General features: G+C 38.3%; 1 protein-coding gene across 2 annotated transcripts in view; it reads left to right on the top strand.

Annotated features, from left to right (window-relative positions):
- LOC131721857 (cAMP-specific 3',5'-cyclic phosphodiesterase 4D-like) overlaps positions 1-25681 on the top strand; it is a 182645-nt gene that overhangs the window by 30258 nt on the left and 126706 nt on the right. The window contains exon 1 of one of the 2 annotated variants that reach the window (XM_059014950.1): positions 2128-2597. The exons of the other annotated variant lie outside the window; for it this stretch is intronic. Coding sequence (XP_058870933.1) covers positions 2401-2597 — 197 coding nt within the window. The 5' untranslated portion in view covers positions 2128-2400. Of the gene's footprint in view, positions 1-2127; positions 2598-25681 lie in introns of those variants that run through there. 2 annotated transcript variants of the gene reach the window in all.

Genomic DNA, 25681 nt, shown 5'->3' with positions numbered 1-25681 from the left:
CCCTGGATAAGGGTGTCTGCCAAGAAATAATAATAATAATAATAATAATAATAATAATAATAATAATAATAATAATAATAATAATAATAATAATAAAGGAGAAAAACACCAATATATCTATATATTTTACAGAACAGGCAACAAGCAATTCGGTGTCTCACTCAACACTCACACTTTTTTTGCTGTTAAGTTTTGTAAGGTTAACTTGGAATATTCTTTATTAAAAAATAGGATTCATTGAAGACTTGAGTAAATGCTTTGAAGACACGGGCAAAAGAGATTAAATGCAGAATTGCTATGAAACTTTATGTGAGTCTATTTACTAGTAGTCTTTTTTCTGTTTGTATATTTTTGGTTTTATTTATGAAAACCTGTTTGTCTTGTTGTATAATGGGAATTAAACCATACACTATCACGCCATACACTATCGTATGAACACATGGAATGTGAAATGGTTATGTAGGAGAGCTCGAACACAGGATGTCACTCTTAATTGAATAATGACATTCTCCCCCACAGCGCGGTGCTGTAAAATAACAATACAAAGTATTTTTCAGAATGGTGTAGAATGTTATTCACAACCGATGCTGTATGGCAAAGTACAGCTGAAAGAGATTGTAATTAAAGGCAAAATGCGTTTTTGTTTTGTTTTGTTTGTTTGGTAAATTGCTGAGTGAAAGAAGGCAGGTTCAGAGTTGTTGTGAAACCCAAAGCACTGTGTTGACGCAGATTTCCAGATTAACGATGCAGCTGTTATTAGTGTAGGCTCACCCACGATTATTAAATATTAAAATAGCTTTTCATGTTTATTTTGTATTCGTATGCATTTAATAATTCTGAAACGTTCTGCACCCGTATATTGTTATCTAAACTAGGTATACTGCTGAACCAATGTAGCTCTCTGTCCCAGATAATAAAGTGTCTTTTGAAATACAGTACATCAAATGTTTAAAAGACAAACATAAATAATAATTAAAATAATAACAAATGGCATACAGTACTTTATGTAGTATCTTATATATTTTTACATTTACTATTTGGTTTGCATTTGTTTTATCTCAAAACACAGCGCCGGTGTAGAATACCATCCCATTCCCCACCTCTTAAAGTAGCGCAATAGTCAGTCAGATGTATTAAATGTGCGTGTTTATAAAGGTGGTGTAAATTGGTCTTTGATCTTCAACATTATCCATGTGTCTGCAATGAAGTTGCTCACGGAATATTTTTTCCTGTGCTGGTAGCATGAGTAATGATCACATTTGTTTTTGAACCAGTTTGCTTCACCCCTTCCCTTATGACTGAAAGACTTTTGTTTTCAATGCATGTCTCGTTTAGTTGCTGAAATCTATTTCTCTTTCCTTCCCAGCGTGAAGCTCTTACTGTAGATGATGTAATGTCAATAGGCAAGTCTGCGCCGTGCTATATAACCCGAGCTTTCTGCTGTAAGAGCAGTCAGATGCCTGATGCGCGCTTCAGTAAAGAGCTAGGATGGAGTTACTGCTGCTCATGAGACGCGGGGAAGAAGCGCTCACACACTCACTCTCTCCTCTAACGGAATTATTTTCGCGTAAACTCTCGTGCATTTAAAATGATAAATACAGAACATGTTTTAAATACTCTTTTCTCAAATCGGTAATAAGAATAGGTTATATTTTTCTTAAACCCATAAACACGGAAGCGCAGTATATGAAGAAAAAAACAAAACTGAAATTCTGTACATCTTTTTATATATCCGCTCAAACAAAACCCGAAGATATTTGAACGGGCGAAAATGAATGCTTTGCTTAATAACATCTTACAAAAGAAGACTTTTGAGAATAGTATGTAGGTTGGTTCACCAAGGAATTGTAATATGAAGTTTGTCGTGACAAGACCAATGATTTACCAATGATAAATATATGGACTTGTTGCATGGGTACTTCAGCGATATCGATCGAAGCCAGCTCAAAGTTACACGAGTACTGTATTTTAAATGTGAAAACAGACCGCGTTGAACTAGCTATTTCAGCACCATTCGTACTGGACAGTGCCCCTTGCCTCAGGACTGGCGCTGTTTCTGCGGTGGAAGAACGCTGTTCCACAACTGAGTTTTCTGCTTCTGAAAGTTTAGCTGTTTATTTGATTATCAACAACTAACAGCATATCTACTGAGTCTGTTAAAGACACGTCCAAATTCAACCATAAATTACTGACGTGTCCCACTGCCGTCTTGTGAGTTACTGTCCATTTATGAACCTACATGTTTTTCCTTACCCCAGACGGCTATTTTTTATTTATCGTTTTATGATTTCTCATCACTAAAATTGTTCAGTGCCGCTGCTCCATCTTCAAAATCAAACCGGAGGACATATGAAACACTGATCAGTAGCTGTTTTTAAACCAAAAAAAAAAAAAAAAAGAATGGAGTGCACGACTTTAAGCAGAGAAGGTGCCGGAATGGCCAAGCCGCCGAAGCATTTGTGGAGACAACCGCGTACACACATCCGGATCAAACAAAGGTACCACTCGGACACGGAGCGGTACTGCAAAAGCGTGGAGAAATGTCGACCGGGTCTGAAGAAACCCAGGATGTCCTGGCCGTCGTCCTTTCACAAACGGTAAGGAAACTTAAACTGTACTTAAAACTGCGCTTAACTCTGCCTTCAGAGCGGACACGAAAGTTTCAGCGCAGTATTCATTTCTATGCATACCTTTGTATTGGATTCGTGTTGTGATACAGTATGTTTGATATTTAACTAACAACGTGTCTTCGTAAAAACGTACGAGCAGATAGATACAACTAATGAGAAACAACTCGGAAGTTCATATACAATATTTTGCAGTGTTTCAAACGGCTTTTATACTGTTTTTGTTTATTTTTCATTCACAAAAATTGTGCAACTTGGACCCAGTTGTTAAGATAGCAGGTGCCATGGTTTCTTACTGAGAAACATTTCCTGTAGAACGAGCTTGAGCTGTTTAAAATCACCGTGCAGAAACGGTCTTAAGCAGAATTCTTTAACAGCTGCTACAAATGTTTGGTCGTCTCTTGCATCAGCTGCTCTAATGAAGTAACACCCTCCCCTCCCCCATAATGAATTTTCTTCCTACAAACAAAGTAATTCAACATTATTTCTCCTAACAGATTTACAGGTTACAGGTCAATATATAGATTATCTTACATGGACAAAAAAACATGTATTCTTTATATAATTTCCTCTCAAGAGTGCTTGTCTGATAATTAAAGTACAAATAATGCTTCATACTTCTGGAATGATAAACCCCACACTAAGAATAACTAAATGAAGTTTCAGATGTCCCCAGTGCTAAACAACAATTACATTTAAACATGTAATATAGTCTATGTTTTTTATTTTGTAACTCTCCTTGTATATTTTAATAAAAGACAAACCATGTCTATAGATACATTTTAAATACTGTACAAAGAAGTTGGCCCTTATTCATAATATGAATAATCATTCTGCATTAAAATCCCATTTGGAAAATATAGTTTTTGTGTTTTGAATAAACTGCTTTGATTAATTTCATAACTCAATAATTCACAAATTCGGTCAATTCACAGTTAAACCATTTTCACAGTAAATTGTACGTGGATATTATATATGACAAGCCAAATTATCATGTAGCAATATCTCAAATATAATTTTAAAATATCTTAAAAAATGTAGAGATATCTGTAAATCATTTGCAGACATCTTTAAATGAATATGCAATTTCTGTAAATAATCTGTTTTGAAGGTATCTTCATTTCATTTTGAGATATCTAAAAATGAAACAGTTATCTCAAATTGATTTACAGATATCTTTAAATAATATTTTGCTAGCATGGCATGCCAAACTGTCATTTAGAGATATCTCAAAATAACTTCCCATTCATTTAGAGATAACTGAAGAGCATTATAAACGGGGAGGGGGATCTCTAAAATGCATTTTCAGCTATATTTAAATCATTTTAAGATATCTCAAAATGTTTTTGAGATATCTTTAAATCATTTTCAGATATCTAAATCATTTTAAGATATCTTAAAATAGCTTCCTGTTCATTTAGATATATCTTGAAATAATTTAGAGATATCTCTAAATGTATTTTAGATATCTGAAAATGATTTAGAGATATCTATAAATTAATTTGAGATCTCTAAATGATAATTTGGCTTGCCATAATTATACAGTCAAAGGGCAGTTCAGGAATGGCTGAACAGTATTAGGAGCTGTGCCTGATACCAGATGTATCTTTTGTCCTGATCACAGCCTTGAAACAAGTGGCAAACTCAGTGCTGGAGGGTGTCTTGAAAGGTCAGCCATTAATATTTCACACAATTGGTGCAGAGAGGTATGCAGAGGGTTGTCATGACAAATTGTTCAATTACATTGAGATCTGAGTTTTGTGGTGGCCGTGGATGATGTCTGAAGCCTGTGTCTTGCTCATCAAACCATTCTGGCATGGTAGATGGGTGCAATATTGTCTGGAAAGCAGCCATAGTAAACTATGGCATTCGTTCAACCTTCGAGAGTAATCAAGGGACCCTGGGTGTACCAGGGCATGCCCACCCATGCCAGGATAACGACAAATCAAATTGGATAGAGAGGTTTTAATAAAGACAGTGTCCGTGCTAAAATAAATGCTACATTTTAGTTTGTGTTCTCTTGTTTTAATATTGCCCATGCCATGTATTATATCATCTTTTTGTCTCTTTTAAATCATAATCGTAAATGGTTGCAAGATCCCAAAATGAGACTGGGAAGGAAAAATCACTTTGAAAGAAAGTCAAATATATTAGAAAACATATGTCTTAAAGTATCTCTTTAAACACATTTTCGTTGTGGGGGTGTACTGGATACCCATTATAGTAACTTTTTTAAAAGATCATTTTGTATATTTTTTTTCTCAGTTTGACTCATCCACATTTTTGTACATTTTATTTAAAGAACACTAAAGAATTGTGAGTCACCTCCCGGGTGAGTAAGGGTTACAGTTGTTCTGACGGCCTTGAGTGTGAATCAGTTATAAACAGAGAGAAGTCAGAGCTTTCAGGTGTAGTGTCTGACTCATCACTGTGCATTACAGTCCTACATCTTTACCCACCAACCTTTATTTCTTAAATAGAGTCTTTCGTGATACATCGACTCAAAGCACTTTTCAGATAAAACTAACAAAAATGTATAATATACAAAACAATTTAGAGAAATAGTAAAAAATAAAATGATAAAAGACCCCTTCAAATTATATACATTAAAACAATTTTAAAAAGTCATTTGAATTCTTCTTACTTTAAAAAATTGTGAAATAAATAAGTAGTATAAAAAAATGTAAATAATATAAAATAGGATATATATACAGTATATATATTTTTATCAAACTTTCCTCACATATATTTTTCTGATTTGAATGTAACAGGTTTAACATACAGTCCCATTCACCAGCATGAATGGGTCAGGGGCCAGCCCTTGTACAGTCGTCTCCACATATAGGAAGACTTCGCCTAAGAGAACACCCTTGTGGTAAAACTGATTTTTCCCAATGTAAATGCCCCGCCTAAAAGAACAGGAACTTTGCTTAAAAGAACACCTTTTTGGCACAGCTAGCAATTTGTTCACAACTGGTACAGTACTGTTTTGTAACCTGATAACTCATCACCATCAAATGGTTTATTCAATCTTTTCAAATGTGACTTGTCATCGCGAGGGTGTCTTGAGGTGAACTGATTGGTTTATTAAATCTTTCCAGAACCGCCATCGTATCTTTGCCTTGTTTTGTATTCTGATTTCCACGAGTGCACCCCAGCGCTACAAAATGGCATGTCAACAAACGACAAAAGTGTAGCTGTTTCTCTTGCTACAAAAAGTTGGAAATTGTTTGAGCTCCTGAAAAAACAACTGAATCAAACACAAGTCACCGAACAATTTGGTGTTTTCCGTTCTGGTGAGTTGCTTCACCATTCTGTTAAATAATTTTGTGCCTGTCTTGAATATTGCTCCTCTACAGGTATTCATAATTAATCTAGAGCTGCTGCTTATTTTTTAACGTGTGTAGGGGTGCTGTGTTAATTTAGTTTGACAGTTAGGGCCCTATTCTGATGAAATGAGTGCAATCGCAAAAGCAGTGGTTAAAGTCAATCACATCTGCCCCACAGGGAGTGGCTTCTACAAAAGTGTGATTCAGATGAAATTAAAAACCCAGTGCTCAGATATCTATTTGGGACCTGACTGCACTGTCGTCAGAATCGCTTTGGCGAATATGTTAATGAAACCACGCCCCGAAAGTTATGCCGACCCGTGGCGATGGGGCAGGCGCTCTATAAAGGTGCGAGACATGTCTTCAGAATACCATGTCAGTGCGTGTTTTTTTTTATGTCTTTGCTCCATTTATGCACCACAGTATCGGGTTCTCTTAGCGGGAGACTACTGTATCTGTGCTGCATAAGCAACATGTTACCTGCTTACCCTTTGCATGGAATCTGAACATGGCCGTATTCTGTCTCCCTGCACCTCAAGGGGCTCTGTACCTGAATTGAAACACCGTGTACCAACGATTTTGTATGAGGCACCATTAGGGACATAATTCAAACTGAAACCTCATACACTACACAGTGAAATCTTATCTGCTACATTGTGAAATCTCATACGTTACAAACTGAAACCTTATACACTATATAGTGAAATGGCATACACTACATAATTAAAAAAGACGACTTTATTTATTTCTTAATTTAATTATTTTTTTAAACAGCAGTTCTCTTGCGGTTAGATACCTTCCTCAGTGTGTATTCAAACAAAATGAATTACTATCTAATTGGTGGTTATTACAATTAGTTAATTAATTCAGTCTTAAAGGGAAAGATTCAACATTACAATAAAACAGTTGTTTCTCAGTGACTTCAGTTACAATGAATTTGCAACAATGCAATTACAGAACTGGAACTAATGAAAGTTCCTCATTTAAACCTCCTGGAGATTCACTCCGAAGCCCATGTATCCATTTTGCTTGTTCTTGTAACAGTATGTTATCATGCTCACCACCCCTCCTTAACCAATACAATACACATGAATCTCAGGGAGCAGATGTCCTGTCCCATTAGGTTAAATGTCTCGCTACTGAAGATTTAGGGTCCTTATAGCACTTTTGTGTTCACAAATTCACAAATTTACATTGAAAGAATGCAGTCATATGAAAAGAAGCAACTGCTACTTAAAACATGTTTTCTTTTTTCTTTTTAAATACACTCAGGAAGAGTCATTATTTAAAAAAAAAACTAGAGGACACAAACTCTGAGAAGCGTTCCTTCAACAGGAAGTGCAGCACGGAAAAGACTTCAAGAAACGTTTTATTGTTACAAATGCTATGAAAAAATGCCATTAAAAATCAAACACATGTTTAATATAATGTGTGCATCTTTCATAAGAACAATTGAGATCTCTGAAGTGATGGTAATGCATATTAAATAGGAATTACTGTGTATTTAAGTAGTTAGGTTTCACTGTACTGTCTATAAAAATGTATGGAAAACAAAGAATTAAAAAAAACATTTATTCACTCTGAAGCGTTGAATAAGTCATTCAACAAGGTCTCTTTCAACACTTCAATATAATTCGGACTACGGTTTGTAAAGTCTAACATATTCCTGAATACTTATTTATGAAATGCGATTGTATATAATAATAAAAAGCTGCTTGTGTGTTTTTACAGCACTTAAGACATCATGGGGGGGGATTGAGTTTCCTTTTGTTTTGCTGCAGTACACTGCTTGTGCACTAGATGGTGCTAGCGCTCGCTAATTTAAAGACACGGTCTAGACCACATAACATACTGTATGTCTGCAATAGGTCACCAGAATTAAAGAACATACCTTCAAAAATAAATACATTATTTGAGTAATTGCAATAGAAACCACTCAAAATGATTGGAAATAAAAGAATAAAGAGATTCTAGCTAATACCATTGTGCTTTTTTGAAGAGATGTATATTAAAAATAAAATGTACTTCCATTACATGATAGCTGGTATAGAAAGAAGTGCAGTAAACTTGTTATTTTTCAAGAATTCATGAATATATAAATATGCATATATATGCACTACAAAACGGGAAAAAACACAGGTGACAAAATGTAATTTTCACTTCAAAATGCAATTGAAAGTATTTAGAATTGAGACGTGCTTGAATTATTTATGCCTGGTTTCATCACCTTTCAATACATCATTAATTCATGTGTGCTAATTGACACTCACTTTCTCCTACTGGGTCAACGAAAATGTCATTCCGATAATGAAGAGGAGTTTTCATATCGATAAGCACAGGCATGATGAATTGTGGCAATAGCTGATGAAAAAAGACTGGTGCGCAACCCTAGTGGTCATTTTAATATTGGCCTTATTGCAGAAATTACACCTTGCACTGGCTTGCTAAGAGACTGACACAAAGGTAATATATGCAGGATAAACACGTTTAAATGTTTAAACTTCTAGAGGTCTCTGAGTGGCTCATCCAGTTAAAGCGCTGCCGCTGGGAGCGCAGGATGAGTCACACAGCTTGGACGGCGCCAGTTCGCATCTGGGCTGTGCAAAGAGGCTGAACTTTGCTGAGGACTCTGAAGGGGGCTTCACATTGGCTCTGACGCTATTGGGGTGGGGGATGGGAAACCAGCATAGACTCATTCTCCTCATCGTGCAACAGCGAACCCTACTGCCCAGACACCAAGCACATTCAGAGTGGATAGAAAGCAGGGCTGATCTCTGTTCTCCAGAGCCCGCCCACTTCTGCTCTGGATTGCTCGGTGTAAAAGCGATTCTGGCTTTAGGCTTGTGAGATCGGAGAACACTCACACGCCCTCAGAATGTCTGTGCTGTGTGGGGACTCGCTGCGGTGTGGAGGTAAAACATAATTGGGCATTCCAAATTGGGGGAATAAATAAATAAAAATAATAATTGGTCACTCTAAATTAAAATAAATTAATAAATAAATAAACGTATAAACTTCACTCTATTGGGAAGCTTTGTAACTGTTCAAAATGCCATCGTGAGAAGCACTGTTACCCTTTATGATGAGCACAATCTTAATGGGAGTCTTGCTGTGATTCTAGGGGCGAGGCTACAGCACCTCCCTATCATATTGTCCACCCCACCTCCTCCTTTGAAACTGTGTCTCCCTTTAGGGGGTCGATGGGTCCCATCTCACAGCCTGCCCTCTGAGGGGGGACCTTCTTATTTAAAGCTGACAAAATAATTCTTACCTGTTGTGCTCTTCCATTCGTTATATGCAGTAGGTCTCAGGTGTGCAGTTTTGAAAGACACATGTGTTATAGTAAACGTACAGTAATCCGTCGTGCATCCGCCCGTCACATATCCACCCTAACCATTTATCCGCCATGATCAAGCTCTTCAGCAACGTTAGTTTATTATTGAGCAGAGAAGATTAGTTCAGATATTGAAGATCCTAGCAAAGTTTTCATACACTGTGCTGTATGTACTCCGTGTGCTACCATTGCTGGTAGTGTCACATGAGCTGTTCAGTGTGTTGACTTGATATGTAAATAAATCCTGTTCACCTGCGGGGGGCATATCAACTTCAACCTCAGTCTTTATCTCCTGCCTGTCACTCAGCAGCAAATGCACGCACCCACATGGCAGATGGCTACCCTGTCACAAGCATTAATACCCTGTCTCTTTCTAAACAAGGGATTTAGGGGAGCTCCCTAATAAAAGCTGAATCTCAAAACAATAAATGTGTGAAAATAGTAATTGTTACAGCTGTGTATAATGGTATTTATAACAGGATTCATTTATCCACCTTCTTACATATCCGCCCTTACTCTGGTCCCACCGCAATCGGATATGCGATGGACTACTGTATTTTTATTTTCAAACATTATGGTCTTACAGCCAGACAAGGCTGACAAGGAGAGAAAGAGATTTTGGAGAGAGTATGGAGAGGATCAGTGAAGGCAACTGCCTTCCTGCCTCTGAGTCTCCCTCCTGGTGGTAACTAGCCCTGCCCACAACGCTACCCTGTCACACCGGGCCATTTCACCTGGAGGTGGATTTTTCCTGTGATAAACCAACCAGTTGCTTCCTGACATGCTGTCAGCCATTAACATGATGCTGGAGACGCTGATGAGATGAAGTAAAGGAAGTTCCAAGTGTGACAGATGACCTGAAAATAAGCCATAGAAACTGAGAACTTCCTTTAACCTTAAGTAGTACAAGATGTTTTAAACAGAACATGCATGTTTGCTGTAACACATATTTATGGCAGTTCGTTGACATATTTTGTTAGCGACAATTACTTTAAGGTATATAGAATTTCTTGTGACAAATTATTTTGATTATTTAAAAAGTTCTTAAATGCAGTCTACCCCACTTAAGTGTATATCGTTTAAGTGTATATCCCACCTACGTGTGTTCAATCCCCAAACCATTACCAAAGCTGAGAGGTCCATTACATTTACCCTGTTTAAGTGTAATATTGTAAGCACGTATTCCTGTTTTACTGTGTAGCGCTCATACTTTTCGTACAGTTAACTGAGCATGTGCATTGTGAACTGATGTAAACAGGCGTGGGCCTGCTGTCTGGAATGCGAACGCTTTCAATACATTCCTGCACGAAAATGGCTGCGAGACAGGAAACGGAAAGACTTTTCATGAAGAGACTGTAAAGGACTGTGATGTGCTCAAATGAACATGAAAGTGTGTAAATCAGTACAGTTTTCAGAACTGTCGGCCACATACAGCATTTAAGTAACAGTTATTTCCATTGAATTCTTGAAAGTTAAAAAGAATGTGTATCCCTAGACATTGTTTATCACTTACTGTACATTTAAATACTTATTTAGGCTAAATGTTCTTATTCAAGTAAAATAATGAATTGTTGGCCTGAATTAAGTGAAGCCTCAAGGAAACAGTAAATACTTAGGACTGTAGCGTAATGCATTTTGTTACCGGTACAGTAATATTTTATAATATGATTGTAGATCACCAGCCTGCTTAAAGGGTACATAAGGACCTTTTTATTGTATTGTGTTACATGTTCCCATGTGTTGCTACAACTGTTTATGTAAGATGTGTGTATTGTTTAAATTTTTTTATTATTATTATTTTTTTTACATTTTGACCACTTTTTTAAACTTTTAAATTGCATTCCCTGCCTCAAGATGGCTTCACATGTACCCGCATGGACATCTCAGGACTACATTTCCCATCATCCTGTAAAATGTAGTTCTGAGAGGTCCATGCGGTTACATGTGAAGCCATCTTGAGGCAGGGAATGCAATTTAACCCTTTGCGGTCCTATGTCGGACCTGGTCTATCCAAGGTTATACACTTAAGCCTTTAATATAAAAAAGAAATACAATCTTGAGTAATTCTATTAGTAAGTGGTTTGGATTTATTACAACGTATTTCTCTTTTTTAAAGTTCTATTTAATTGATTGAACAATTTTATGTTATAGTTGTATTTGATTCAAGCTTTTTTTTATATTATTCCCCTTACCCTTTTATAATATTTGCAATCGTTCTTAGGAGTCCTGATTGCAGATTGCTAATTTCTAATTTCTAATTTCCACAGCACTTTCTCATTCTGGTAATGCTACCCTCATGAATAAAAGAAGCATGCTTTTAGTTTCATCCTTCAAAAATTGAGCCTCTGAAATGTTTACTGCAGGTTTAATTGAATAATATATAGAGGTATAATTTGATCAGTGCTGTTGTATTGATCAGTGCGTTGTACTTGTTAGGTCAGATGCAGGAATAATGGACAGAATCCCAATAAAATAACATTTCATTTGAATGTACTTGACCTTAGCAGTTAGTTCTAGTTTTTATTTTGTATTAGGGGTAATGCTTTAAACTCAGAAACCAGGACCAGAGGACACAGTTGGAAATTAAGTGGAGATAGACTTTGGACAGAGGGTAGGAGACACTTCTTTACACAGAGAGTGGTGAGAATATGGATGGGCTACATAACTATGTTTTTAATTCAGAATCACTGGGATCCTATAAGACCCAACTTGACAACATTTTTGGATCAATCAGCTACTTGGAAAGGGACGAGCACAGATGTGCCAAATGCTCTCACAACAATTAGTTTTTCAACATATTCCCAATAGATTTATGACTCATGATGTGTGATTAAAACATTTCAAGAGTCTGCAATATGTTTAAAAATATAACCCTACGATCTGAACACGGAACACAGGAAAGGTAACGCAATGCCTGTGTTGTAAACTTTGCAGGGTGTAAAACTTTAAGAGGGCAAGAGAGCAGTTCAGTCTGCTTACCTTTCCAGTGCTTTGAGACTGCCTGCAATTTGGAATTGTGTGATTTGTGATGGTGTCCAGTGTAGACAAGGTTAATAGTTTTCTCATTCTACTTCTGAAATTGCTTCCAAAATACCCACTCGTGGTAGGTGTTCTCAGCAGAGCTGCTCTGTATCACTCAGTGCCAAGCTAATCCTCAACCTGCAGTCTTTGAATATGCTTTTGGGAAAGACCCATATGCAGATCGGCGACCCCGCACCCCACAAGCGAGAGTCTTAACCACAATGCAGTAGAGCCAAGCTCATCTGCATTTATGATTTTAGAGCTTCTAACTTCATCTCATCACACCGACAGGGGACAGTATCCATAATGGCAGTGCATCACACAACACTGTCCATACAGTAGTTTGTCACTTTCCCTGTTTTTTTAATATATGAGGATGTGGTGGTGTGCCCCGCCCCTGTGCGTATTTTGTGTTTTATGTTATATGTAGTATGTTATTGTTGGTGTATATATATTGGTGCACAGGGTATAAACGGGACATGTAGAGAGGTGATTTAAAATGTATAGTTGTATTTAGGCACAGGGATTGCACAATCACTTCACGTGCAGATAAAATGTGTATTAGTATTTGGGCACGGGAAGTGCACAAAGTAGGTCACGTGCAGACTGTGCCGAGATTCAGTTGAATGATTGATTAGCAATTGAGTCTCGCTACAGCTGCATTAAAGAGTCAGTGTTTCACGCACACAAGGGTGGGTGTTCGCAGTGGAGAACGGGAGAGAGGGAGAGGAGAAAGAATTAAAAGCTAAAGAAATAAACAATTGCTACTTGTGCTGGAAGGACCAGCACGATACTTGTTTGGGGTTTGCCAACTGTTTGTTTGTCTGTTTGTTTTGTTTTCTTCAGTGTTTTGTTAAATCTTTTATTTTCAATAAACCGGCGCAACAGCGCATTCGCTCAGCAAACTGTGCCCTGTCTCTTCCGGGTCTGACGTCACCACCCGAGCTATCTGTGACAGAGGATCACAGGGATTAGCAGAGGATCATGTTGCTATGAGCTCTGTCTGTTGCTAAGGTTAAAGGCGAATATGATCTTGATAAACAGGGCCCTGGACAGTGTACTGGGAGTGCTGTTTATAAGCAGATTGAACTTCTCCACCTAAGATTAAAAGCCCTGTGTACTTATGCAATTTTCTAAGCCAGCGGTTCTTAAAGAGTTTGAACCATCCCATCCCAATTTAATTTATACAGCGTCCTTCATGTGCAAGCATCCCAGGGCTCTTTACAAAAATAAACAAGCCAAAAGAGCTCCAAACTGCTCGCTGGTGTAATGTTAGATTTGTTAGATTCTTAGATTTTAAAATACTGACACTCTGCATTCCAGATAACATTGACTGGCTTTCCTGCAGAATAGGGGCAGCAGTGTGGAGTAGTGGTTAGGGCTCTGGACTCTTGACCAGAGGGTTGTGGGTTCAATCCCAGGTGGGGGACAGTGTTGTACCCTTGAGCAAGGTACTTTACCTAGATTGCTCCAGTAAAAACCCAACTGTATAAATGGGTGATTGTATGCAACAATAATATAATTGTATGTCAAAATAATGTGATATCTTGTAACAATTGTAAGTTGCCCTGGATAAGGGCATCTGCTAAGAAATAAATAATAAAAGTGATAATAATTTGGAAGTGAAGTAGCTTGCTCACTAAAAGCCCTTGAACCAAAGGTTTTTATCGAGTTCTTGGAATAACCAAGAGGCCATCCTTTGCTGATCTCAAAGTACAAGCTGGTTTATAGAGAATAAGTAACTCCCTATAGGCAGGGCCAGAACCATGGATAGCCTTCAAAGGGAGGAGCAACGCTTTGAAATCAGTGCTCTGCTTCACGAGAAGCCAATATAGTGAACTGGGGAAATACGACCAATAGTCTTAGTGTGTGTAAGGCATTTTATATGAGCTGCAACCTATTCAATGAGGCATCAGGGAGACCAGCAAGGAATTACAATAATCAGCCCTAGAGGTTACAACAGCATGAATCAATGTCTCAGCATCAGCCTGGGACAGCACAGACCTCAACATAGCTATACTTCTCAGGTGCCAAAAAAAAATCTTAGTGAACAGAAATGGCCTTCAAAAGTCAAAGCAGGATCGAAAATAATTCCCAGATTCCAGGCATTTGAGGCAGAACCAGAAGACCTCCTTCGAGGGCCAAGGGCCAAGGCAACTCCGTGGACCAGAAAGTAAAACCTCTGTTTTGCTACAGTTAAATTTCAGATCATTCTGAGAGATTCAGGTCTGCACCTCAGAAAGATAACGGCACAGCACAGAGAGGCTGCATCAATGTGGGGTGGGAGTGTGAAATACATCTGAGTGTCATCTACAGAAAAATGAAAGTTCAGATTAGAATTACAAAAAAGAGATCCCAGCAGCAGAATACAGAGACGGAAGAGCATGGGATATAGGCTGGAGCCCTGGAGCACACCACAGCACCCCTCAACTGGAGGAGAAATAACCCATTACAAACTGGAGCCATTCCAGCACCAATCCTGATGAAAGGGAGGCATTCACTATTCCTGTCAGAGCTGGGCTTAGACTGGAAGTTACTCATATCAGAGCCAGGTTGCCCATGGGTCTTAACTGCAGGTCGTTGAGCATAACCCCTGAATCACCCCAACCACATCTAACATTGACACAGGATTAAAACAGATGGATTTCTTAGTAGCAAGCTCAGAGTTATAGGTTGCTGTAAGTACTGGGTTAGTAGGGTAACAGAGAGCTTATGGAATTATATTGTTGTAAATGCTTCAGTAATTCAGCCAGGAAACTCATGCAATAGATTATTTATTTAAACAGACTAGGCAACACTACTACAATATACCTATTTTACACTACATTCGCTGGCATTTGGCCTTGAATTTCAAGGTACCCCTGCCCATAAATTAGCTTACAGATAAGTGGAGAGGCTGGCAATAGGAAAGCCATGGGCAGATGGGCCTGATAGCTGCCCTCCTCCATTAGACAAAGCCAAAAGAAAGGAGGTGGAGGCTGGGGAGGAGGAGGCGAACTCTGGCACACAGCAGGGATGTAGTGGATTGAGGTAAGATATAAATCCTTTCCTTGCCGATCATTGGACCTATTGTTTATCGAGGGGCAAATCAGAAACTAGCTGCTCGATTGACGATTTAGTCTGGTATTGGAAGCCCCTAAAATATGCTTGATATTGACATGATCTGATCAATGGTTAAAGTGAGTTCCCTGCCAGAACCACCACTTTGCGTAATTTGGTTCTGATATATAAATGCTTACATGGGCATTCTCCACACTTTCCTGTCTGTAACTCACGGTCCACTGCATTTTCCTTAAGAATGAAGGACAGATTTCTACTGATTTTAGTACACCTTTGTTTGCATATCTTACACCTAATTTATGAAATGCTCTATCTGATGATGTTAAGTTTCCAAGCTGCAAATTCAAAATGAAACCTTTTGCTTTTGTTAGCTGTAAAAAAAAAAAAAAAAGGAAAACGAGTTGTTGAGTCCATCTTATTTTTCTGTTTCAAAAGAAACAGAAAAATAAGACTATGGAAAAGTGTCCTTCGGTGATTGATTGGAAAAAAGCCCATTCAAACCCCCGCCCTCTTAATAATTCAGCCCTAGGATACACTGAGAAAGACATCAGGCGTCTGATCAGGAAACATGCTGTTTATGCAGTAAAGTTTTTTACTTATCCAGTTTACTTAATTCAGTATCGTTCAGTTTGGAGGTAGTTAAACCCACTTCCAGTAGAGTGTAGAGACTTTCACTATGTAACATGATCCATCCTGTGTTCTGACACCACGTGTGGCAAAGTGTCTTGCAGTGTGCCAGTGTGATGTGATTATGAAACAGAAGACAGACAACAAAGTTCACAATCCAAACAGGTTTTATTTTTATAATCCTGGTCTGGCAACCACAAAGAATAAACCCAGGCAATACACAATAACGGGTTGCAGTCCCGAAATAATAATACAAGTATTAACACACACAAAGACACACACGATCACAAGTCCAGAGCGAGTGGTTTACGTGCAGTGGTGAAATACAATTTATCGGTGTACAATGATGAAGTGTTGTCTGGGTTGGTGCTGGCCTTACAAGCGACAGCTCCCGGTACGTGTTAGCTGTCTAATAATAACAAACAAGTATAATTAGAATCAGACAAACAAACAAACACTGAACACTCGCGGTAATTTTACTCTTGGCCATTTTACATGACCAAGGAACAGATCGCTTAGCCACGTCCCCTTTTGTACCATCAGTCACGCCCTCTTGGTTAGCGAGTGCAATCATTTCTCCTCCAAGCCGCAGTTGCCACATCGCTTCCCTTCACTTGGTGTACCGTGGCACCGCCCCCTTTCTAGATGGCCGGCTTCCACCTTTCCCTGGAATGAATTGTCAGATCATCCAGTCCAAGGCACTCTGTTCCCTTTACACAGCAACCTCACAGGTCGGGCAGTAGATTTATAACCAAGATTCATTCTCTCTCTGTCACAGGGGGTTATGTTTAAAAGAACATACATTGCTGGTTTCACAGCAGTCCCTCTGAGTTCAAAAGAAAATAAATGGCAAACATTTAAAATGCAAAAATATACAATACAAAAGACTTTCTTGTTCCAGTTCCATGAATTGAATGACACGGGTTTACTGTAACGATATATTTTAGGATGCAACATCTATGAGTGCGAAGATTTTTTTACACCCCAAACGGCAAAATGCCAAGCAAACTAGCGTCGTCTGTCCTGTTCATCAGATTAGTCACTCTGGTATTGTTCAAACCTGAAGATTATGTTAAAACACGACTTGGCAAAGGTGGGCATGCAGCTCCCGACACCAACAATAAGACACAACCCCCCCCCCCCCGATCCACAAGCAGAGGAGAACTTGAAGCATATATGGGAGCTACTGGAAATGAAGGGCAGTACCTTTGGTCAATAAACAAAAATCAAAAATGCAAATTCAGTCCATGCACAGAATATATTTGCACCTGTATAGCATTGCACTTATTTGCAGAATAGCAATGGAGATGCCAAAGTATGTGTGTGTGTGTCTGCAGTGGCCGTATGCCTAATGCAGTTGAAGTGTGTTTGGCGCTGTACTTGTATAAAATGTGTGGGTTTGTGTGTGTGTGTGGATGGTGCATACATTACAGTATACGTTAGCAGCCTGCCTCTGCATTCTCATTCTTTCTGATTCATTTCAGGCAGCCTCGCGTGGGTCTTGCTAATTAACTAGAAACACTCATTTAAAAAAGCATTGGTCTTTCGTAAATCAGTATTGAAGCCTATGTGACTGCCTGTAATCTAGCCTGCTTTGCTACAATAGGGTGACCTACTGTACTGTACAATAGAGTGGCATGTGTATGCAACACAAAGAGATGAGAGACGTGTTCACTGTGTCATAAAAAAAACAAGGTGTGTAACTGTGCCGTAGTTTTTGAGTTTAGTTTTTGTGTTTAGTTTTTGAGTTTAGTTTTTGAGTTTAGTTTTTGAGTTATAGTTTTTGAGTTATAGTTTTTGAGTTTAGGTTTGAGTTATATGTAGCAGGAACATATCAGACGTTGGCAGGTAGTATAGTACGCCATGTGGTCAGTAATGTGGTCAGTGGTCAGTTACTCAATAAACACAGAGAGTCGGTGGGGCTGACAGAGCTGAAAAGTTACACCGGCCTCTATTCATCAAAGTGTCGCTCACAAAGTTCCTTACTGAGGATTGTTTTCTGACAGTTCTCTGATTTATCAAACTTTTATTTCATGTTTCTGACGACCGTATGACATCACTTCATTCGAAAATCGCTTCCACCACGTTTGCCTACATTTGCATACATAGACTACAACAATCGGAAAAACTGCAAGTGATTCAATGCATATTTTAGGATTAAATAAAGGCTGTTTTTACCATCAGAGTTAGCACTGCTTCTGACCACAGTTAACATATCATAAAAAAAGTATTTTGTAAAGCTTTATAGCTAGATTACAACTGTTACTGCGATGGCAAATTAATTTAGAAGCAGCCTGCTCTTGTATGTTGCACTGAAATTACAGAAGGAGGAAAATGCAGTTTTTTTAAAGCCTGTGTTGAAACTTGTATTTTATTTTAATGTAAATATCTAAAAATAAATATTTTAACTATAATGCAATCTTTTTTACTAGAGCTCTCTTTCACCACTCTGGGATACTACCCTACTTTACCATGTGTTCAGATAAAGTTGTACATTGTGGGATCTCTGCTCTATTAGAGTGCCGTTCTCAAAGTCTGCAGCTTTACTGTGTTGGAATTATCGGGGAGGTGGGAGGTTCTGTCCCACTTTCAGCACCAGCAATACCAAAACCTTTTGCCAGATAAATATTATATGTATGATAAATGAGGGGCAGCCATATCCCTCATGTGTACAAAAAAGCTAACAGAAATAAAACCAGTAGCCTGATAGCTACAGAAAATAAAACAATAATGGAAGCACCATCTTTAAAATATTTCACTGCAAGTAGGCGCCGTCCGGGCAGTTTGTAACATGGGGTTTTGTTACGTGTGTGGCTGATCACTGGATTAAGGAGTCTTTATTTACACACAGGAACCTCAAACGACGTTACCAACAATGGTAGCTTGCGTTGGACAGATGGCCCGGCGTACAAAAAGCTGAATTAAACACATTACAAAAACTGTACAAAACAAGAGGTGCTGTTAATACGGCGAGCGCTACTAATCTGGTGGGATCTAATATCCCCAAACTACTCCCAGTCCCTTGGGCAGTTCACCCAACCCCAGCCCCGGATATGCACACTATACACACAGACACTGGCAGCTGCAGATTCCTTCTCCCAGAACAACCCCTGAGCATCTCCCGTCCCCGGATGAACACACGGCCGTCTGCAGAGTTGGTTTCTTTGGTTCCTTCAGTCTTTCAGAGGTCTGGATGCTCTGGCTTTTCAGCTGCCCTGAGGTGTGTGACCTGGACCCTTTTATTCATGACGCTCCGATGGACCATGCCCACCTGCTGGCTGGGAATCAGCAGCTGGTAATCACACACGCAGCTTCTCCCCACAAACAAACACAGCAGGCAGGCTGCGCCACACAGAGTGTCAGGTTCCGCAATAAACATTTATACAAATGATCCCACAATAATTTACATTAGTAAACACAATACTATTTACAATATTTACACACAAAAAAAAACACTTCTCCTGCGCAGGGCTCCTGCCTAAACATTTGTACACATGTATATATGTTTCCTGGTTTATTTTTGATATTTTTTATCACACATCATGGATCATAAATCAGCTGGAAATATATTTCTCAACTTTTAGTCAGGAGTTAATAAACAGTAACAGCTTACAGCAGGTTCAGAAATGATCTACATCTCTGCAGAGCTTGCTAAATCACATTATTGCAGAAACAGAGTTGGAGCCTCAGCTGCAGCAATGCATCACTGCCAACAACAAAGCTACACATGGTTTTGTAAACCCCAAGAGAACAAGCATGCCTGCAGTAAAGCACCCAACCATCAATCCTCAAAATCATCATATCCATACCTATTAGCATATGTATTACACTACTGCCCATGTGACAAGCCCTATGCATTATTTGAGCTGTGCTTGGTTTAACAACATCGACACAATTCACTAGCTTCTTAAATCCCACTGATTCTTAAGCATCCAATTTTTTTGCAAACTTCCTGCACTAAATATTTAAACAAGCCTTTACAAAGTTACATAGGCCTCTATTCATCAACGTGTCGCTCACAAAATTTCTTACTAAGGATTTATATTTACAGACTTGTCATCTGCTTAATGTCTATGGCTTTTTAAACATGTATTAGTAGAAACTAAACTGAGCCATTTACCCATTTAAAGATGGCAGCCAATCTACCCAAGTTGGCCACCATTTTGTGTTTAAGTGAGTTTTTGGTGTCCAGTTGGATTGTGTCCAGGTCTGCTCATTTTAAGGTAATTTTGTCTTCAGCGTGTTGTTTAGGGTTATGGAATGTTTTAAATATTAAGTGTAAATATGGCTGTCAAGTGAAAAAATGCAAAGTAGGAATAATAAGATTAAAATAATCAAAATGGCACAAGTTGGCCTACATAGGATACAATACACATGGTAAAATAAGAACGTGGCGACTGCAAATATACCCCATGGTAGTTCCATTAAAGGTGAAAAAAAAGTACCATGGTAAATATTTCAGTTTTGGCCATCACAATCTGTCTATAGTGATGACCAGAAAATGTCCTTTCCCTGTTTAATTCTGTATGGAGCCTTTTGGTCCTTGATATTGCTGTGTTATATAATAGTGAACAGACTTCTAGAGATGAGCTTAGGAAATGAAGTCAAACCTCATTTCCATATGTCACAGACGACACTTAAACAAGACTTTCTGTGTTGCCGGGAGGCTGTGCCAATTACGGCTGTCATGATCTGACTTATATGGGTGAGTCACCATCATTAGCCAGGGCCAGGCTTTCCGTCTTCTTGTGTTCTTATTGCTCTTTCAAGCTCGTCCTGATTGACAGCCATGTTACAGAAGGTGAATTAATGGCAGTTTGCTTAAGTCTTGCTCCAGATGTAGCTGCTACCACTGCAGATTGCCTTTTTTCCATAAACCTAAGCCCTTATCTCACCCGTACAGTTTATAGTTTAAACGTATCGTTTTTCAAATTTAAACATTTATTTTTGACATGCAGAAGGAGTGTGCAGTGTAACATTTAGCAATGTGTTTAAAGTTTGTTCCATATACTCATAATGGTTTCACATGGAGTCTCATCCACATTAATGTTCCAGTGCTCTCATGGAGGACTCCTGAATGGTTACAGACATTCCCAAAAACAGGACCTCTTGAAGCTAAAGCTTGTAGGGAATTAAACACAATTTCATCCCTTTTCTATTCCTTGATATTATTATTATTATTATTATTATTATTATTATTATTATTATTATTATTATTATTATTATTATTATTTAAATATTTATATTATTATTTATTTTATACTAAAGTATCGCAAAGCAGTGTACAGTACACAGCAGAAAAAAAGAACAAACCACAATACATTTGTATAGCATGTCACACATACAACTGCCACAATAAGACCACTTAAATAACATTTAAATAACAGAAAACACAATACAAAGGCAGCAAATTTGAAGTTACATTAAAACCCACTAAGATAAGAAAAACATTTTATAAAAGTGTGTTTTTAGTCTTGACTTGAAAACTGTAATGGTTCCAGCTTCCCTGACAAACAAAGGCAGAGTATGCCATAATTTAGGAGCTCTACAAGAAAAAGCCCTGCCTCTTGTGTTGCTTTTGTTGACCCTAGGAATAACCAGCAGCCCCGTATCCTGTGATCACAGAGTGTGGTTTGGAAGACACGGGGTCAGTAACTCCTGCAAATAATTAGGTGCTAATGAATGGCAATGGATATTGCATATTGCTGTGTTGTTTAATAATGAACACATTTCTGGGCTTGGAGTGTTATGTTAAACCACGTTTCTTGTCACTGAAAACACTTAACTGCCCAGTGTCCAATATCCAGTCAATTCTCGTTGGTATAAATTTCAAGGGACCAGCAAAAAAAAAAAAAAAAGTCTTATCAGTAATTCGTATTATCAGGAGTCTAAACCAAATGCATCCTGTCAGTTTTTATTGAATCTACAGTAACACTGAATTCAAATTTCAATTACAGAACAATGAAAAGTATGCATTTGAAAGTATTGTGGATTTTAATGAAAATACAGTTGGAAGTGAACTTTTAAAAAGTATACATTGCAAATGAACTGCACTTGCAATCTGCATGTCCCATTCTGATCACGGGCATTTTTAAATCACTAAAGGCGTCCTCAGCATCAAGTATTGAGTAAATCAGGAACACTGATGGCTTGCATCCACCGTCTGCTGTTCCTAGGCATGTATGCTAATCAATACACTGATGAAGGCACTTGGTGAAACTTGTATCTACTTCACTTAGTTTCTTCTAATTGATATACATTTTGATTGATGGTTTTGAAGTTGTGGGTGCTCTGTTGGGAGTCTAGCTGGAATACTGGGATCAGAAATGCAGTTTGGTTACTGACGTCCACCCCACACTGCATCTTCTCTTAAGTGAGGCATTCCCAGCTGCTGTCAGTTACTGCCCCATGAGGGACTGCTCGACTCAGACATGATACTGAAGAGATTGTTACCCTGGCTCCCCAGTGCCTGTGCTAGCAGTATCGTCTGCCATCTTTGATTGATGCTGAAATGTTCTCTCCCACATCATCCCCACGGAAAGTATTTAGAATTAGAACATATTTATTAATCTCTAACTGACCTCTTGAAATGTGAAGATCACGTTGTCACAATACATCATTTGTTCAAAAACAATGACTGAAAGACTAGAACGACCGTGTTTATAGACATACCTAGAACAACCATAACCGGTCAATTTGACCGGCGTATTAAAAACAACATACATATTATAATGAAAGGACAAACAATTGAATATAAGTCATAGTTTTATATAAAGCATCTACACAACTGTAAATAAAGTGACGTTTGAACAGAAATGTGTTTATATATAGACACACTACATAAAGCGCAACCTCAAAAAATGGTAAAAAATGAAATAAACAAATACTTGAAAATAAATGTGTGTCTATACAGATATATCATGTACATACAAAACTGTACAACTGAAACAATGTAAATAAGTATAGATTTAAAAAAAAAAGGGTTTATATTGCTTACATAACAAAGAGCATATACGCAACCAAAGCTGCGTTTATAAACAGACATACTAAAATCGAAATTACATCAATAAAAACATTTGCATTGAATGGGCTTTACAACCGTTTACAAAGTCTGAGTGCACAAAATCACACAGATCCTGCGCTTTTCAAAATATGCAGTGCACTTACCACAGGCTGTCTTTGTGCATTTAGCACAGCTATCAACAGTAACCCAGACTTCTGTCACCAAATGCTCCACGGGCATATACAAGTGCAATGAAGGGGCTGTCACAGGATTGCTTCTTCTCCTACGGGATCTCCTGTGCCATCGGTGTCACTGCTGCTGGAAGATTCAACTTCGTCATTGCCCATCTCTGCTGCATCAAAATCGTTGTTTGGTAACATTTGCTGTAATTCCAAACACTGCTTTGCTGTCTTGCGTCTCCAGCGATCCATTTTCAATGTGTATTCGGGTAACAATGAACTTCTTAGAAAAATGAGTGACTTAGTAACCAATGTGCAGACAAACAGCCTGGCACCGTGAGCTGTCAAGGCTGATCGATGGACTATCAAGAGGCTCATTGAAACAATAGATTCGAATAGACCGACTCGTCTCCACTTTAAAAGATATATTAATAAAGCCTGTATTTAATAACATCTGGTGCTCTAGCACAGTTTTGTAACACTTGGCTTTTTGTGTTCTTAACTGCTTGGATGTTTTAAAAAAACATTTATATGTTACTGGATTTCAACTGCACTTCTGTCCCTCAAATAATAACACGCGACGTGTTATTAATTGACTACCAGTTTCTGGGGTCGACTGTCACTTTTCTATTCGATTAGTCAATTCGGTCTACCACTGATTAGAAGTACACTTGATATGTTGTTCCTAATACTTAAAGAGCAAGTAGTTCTAGATACATTTTTTAAATTTCCAATCCCTTATCCTTTTATATTTGCAATCGTACTAGTCCTGACTTTGCTCGAATATTAATTTTTTTTTCATACGACCTGGGAAGGTGCTTTAAAGAGTGAGTAGCGGGGTTCCAAAAAATCTAGCGTTACATATCCCTGTGTGTTGCTACAACTGATTAAATAACACACCTCTACAATTCTTAATGGGGCTTTATTGCACAGTTTTTTGCACATTTCCATGCAGATTTGGACTGTCTCTATTTATGAAATTCCATCTTAACACGATCATTATCAGATTATTCAGTGATTCCGCGAAAGCTGGTTTTCTTCTTCCTATTATTGGTCCCACTGGGTGCAGGGGTATAGATCAGTCTATCCTCAGATGATTCATGTATGGCGAGATCAGGAAGAGGCTTGCAGTTCATTCCTGAGGGACATCATGCTACAGTACTGCTTTTCTCTAATGTCATGTGTGTTTCTGGCCTCCCTTCAATTGGCACATGAGATTGCTTCAGATGATCGCACTGCAGTGCTGCTCTGAGATATTGAACCTCCAGGGTATTGTATTAGTGCCGACCAAAGCTTTCAAATCCTCCCTCCCCCCCTTTTATTAGCATTAGAAAAAGTGGCTTCACCTGAAAATATAAGCGTGGAAAACCAAAAGATCTACAACAAAAATGGTAATTTTTTGCAAAAAGAAAGAATTTCTCTTCTAAAATCCAGATCATGCTCCCTCCCACAATGCTCATTTCAGTACTACAGCCTTGTTGCATGAGGGAGCATGAGCTCGATACACTATGAAATTCTCTTTCTCCTGGCCAGTTGTATAATATATATTCCCCAACTGATTTATGCAGAATTATATGTGAATAAAATATCTGAACGATCAGGATTACGTATGTATATACCCCAGCAATACAGACAAGACAGTATACAGCAAACCCAATGCGTAGTGATTCTAGAACAAATAAGATTTAAATTTCCCGTCCAGCTTTAATAGAATTGAATACATTTGATAAATTGATGATGCCATGTTGGTTTATTTTCCCTCTTTCCTGTTTCCTTCCTGTTGCCATGGCGTTGGAATAAGTTACAGGAGGGTTACAGCAAGGCTAATGCCTATGTCTGTGCTCTGATTTGTGATCCAATAAAATAAATGAATGAAACGCTTCCACAATGGGAGCAGAGAAATTATGTCCACCACACGCCCCCCTCTTTCAGCAGAACAGGTCAGGAAATTGACCATTTACACCACAGCACTTGCATGGTTTACAATTACAAAGTCATGTCTTTTCAACAGGATCTCAACCTGTTATTTAGTCCTTTCTAGTTTGAATTGAACCAGCAAACCGAAAATACACCCACTGCCAACTCTCAGAATAAACTGCGGAAAGGGTGTTTACGCGTTGAAAAAAATTTAAATTACGTATTGTGACAGGATAGCATCACGGCCCAAGCTGTTACCGGCAGGAATAAGAGACTCAGAGACAGAAGCTGCAGTGAAGCGCTGTTGCGCACATTTATTTACCAAACCAAACAAAGACCAACAAATAAACAGGAATACGGAATAAATATGTGTAGTAATTTGGCTGCATAGCTAGAGTTCGCATGTTATCAAGCTTCTTGTACTTTGTTGGTTCCCAGTGTACGGTTGAATCAACTCACTTGCAAAGTGTGTTTGTGAATGTTGAATAAGCGACTGGATTCTTGATTTTGGATTCTAGATTTCTGAGAGCCATCTTAGTCCTCTTAACCTATTTCCAATTAACCTGGAAGGTAACTCTGTATAA

This window comes from Acipenser ruthenus, chromosome 49 (genome assembly GCF_902713425.1).
Source record: "Acipenser ruthenus chromosome 49, fAciRut3.2 maternal haplotype, whole genome shotgun sequence".
Taxonomy (NCBI): domain Eukaryota; kingdom Metazoa; phylum Chordata; class Actinopteri; order Acipenseriformes; family Acipenseridae; genus Acipenser; species Acipenser ruthenus.
Note: the sequence above shows the minus strand (reverse complement) of the source record. Positions and strands in the feature narration are given on the sequence as shown.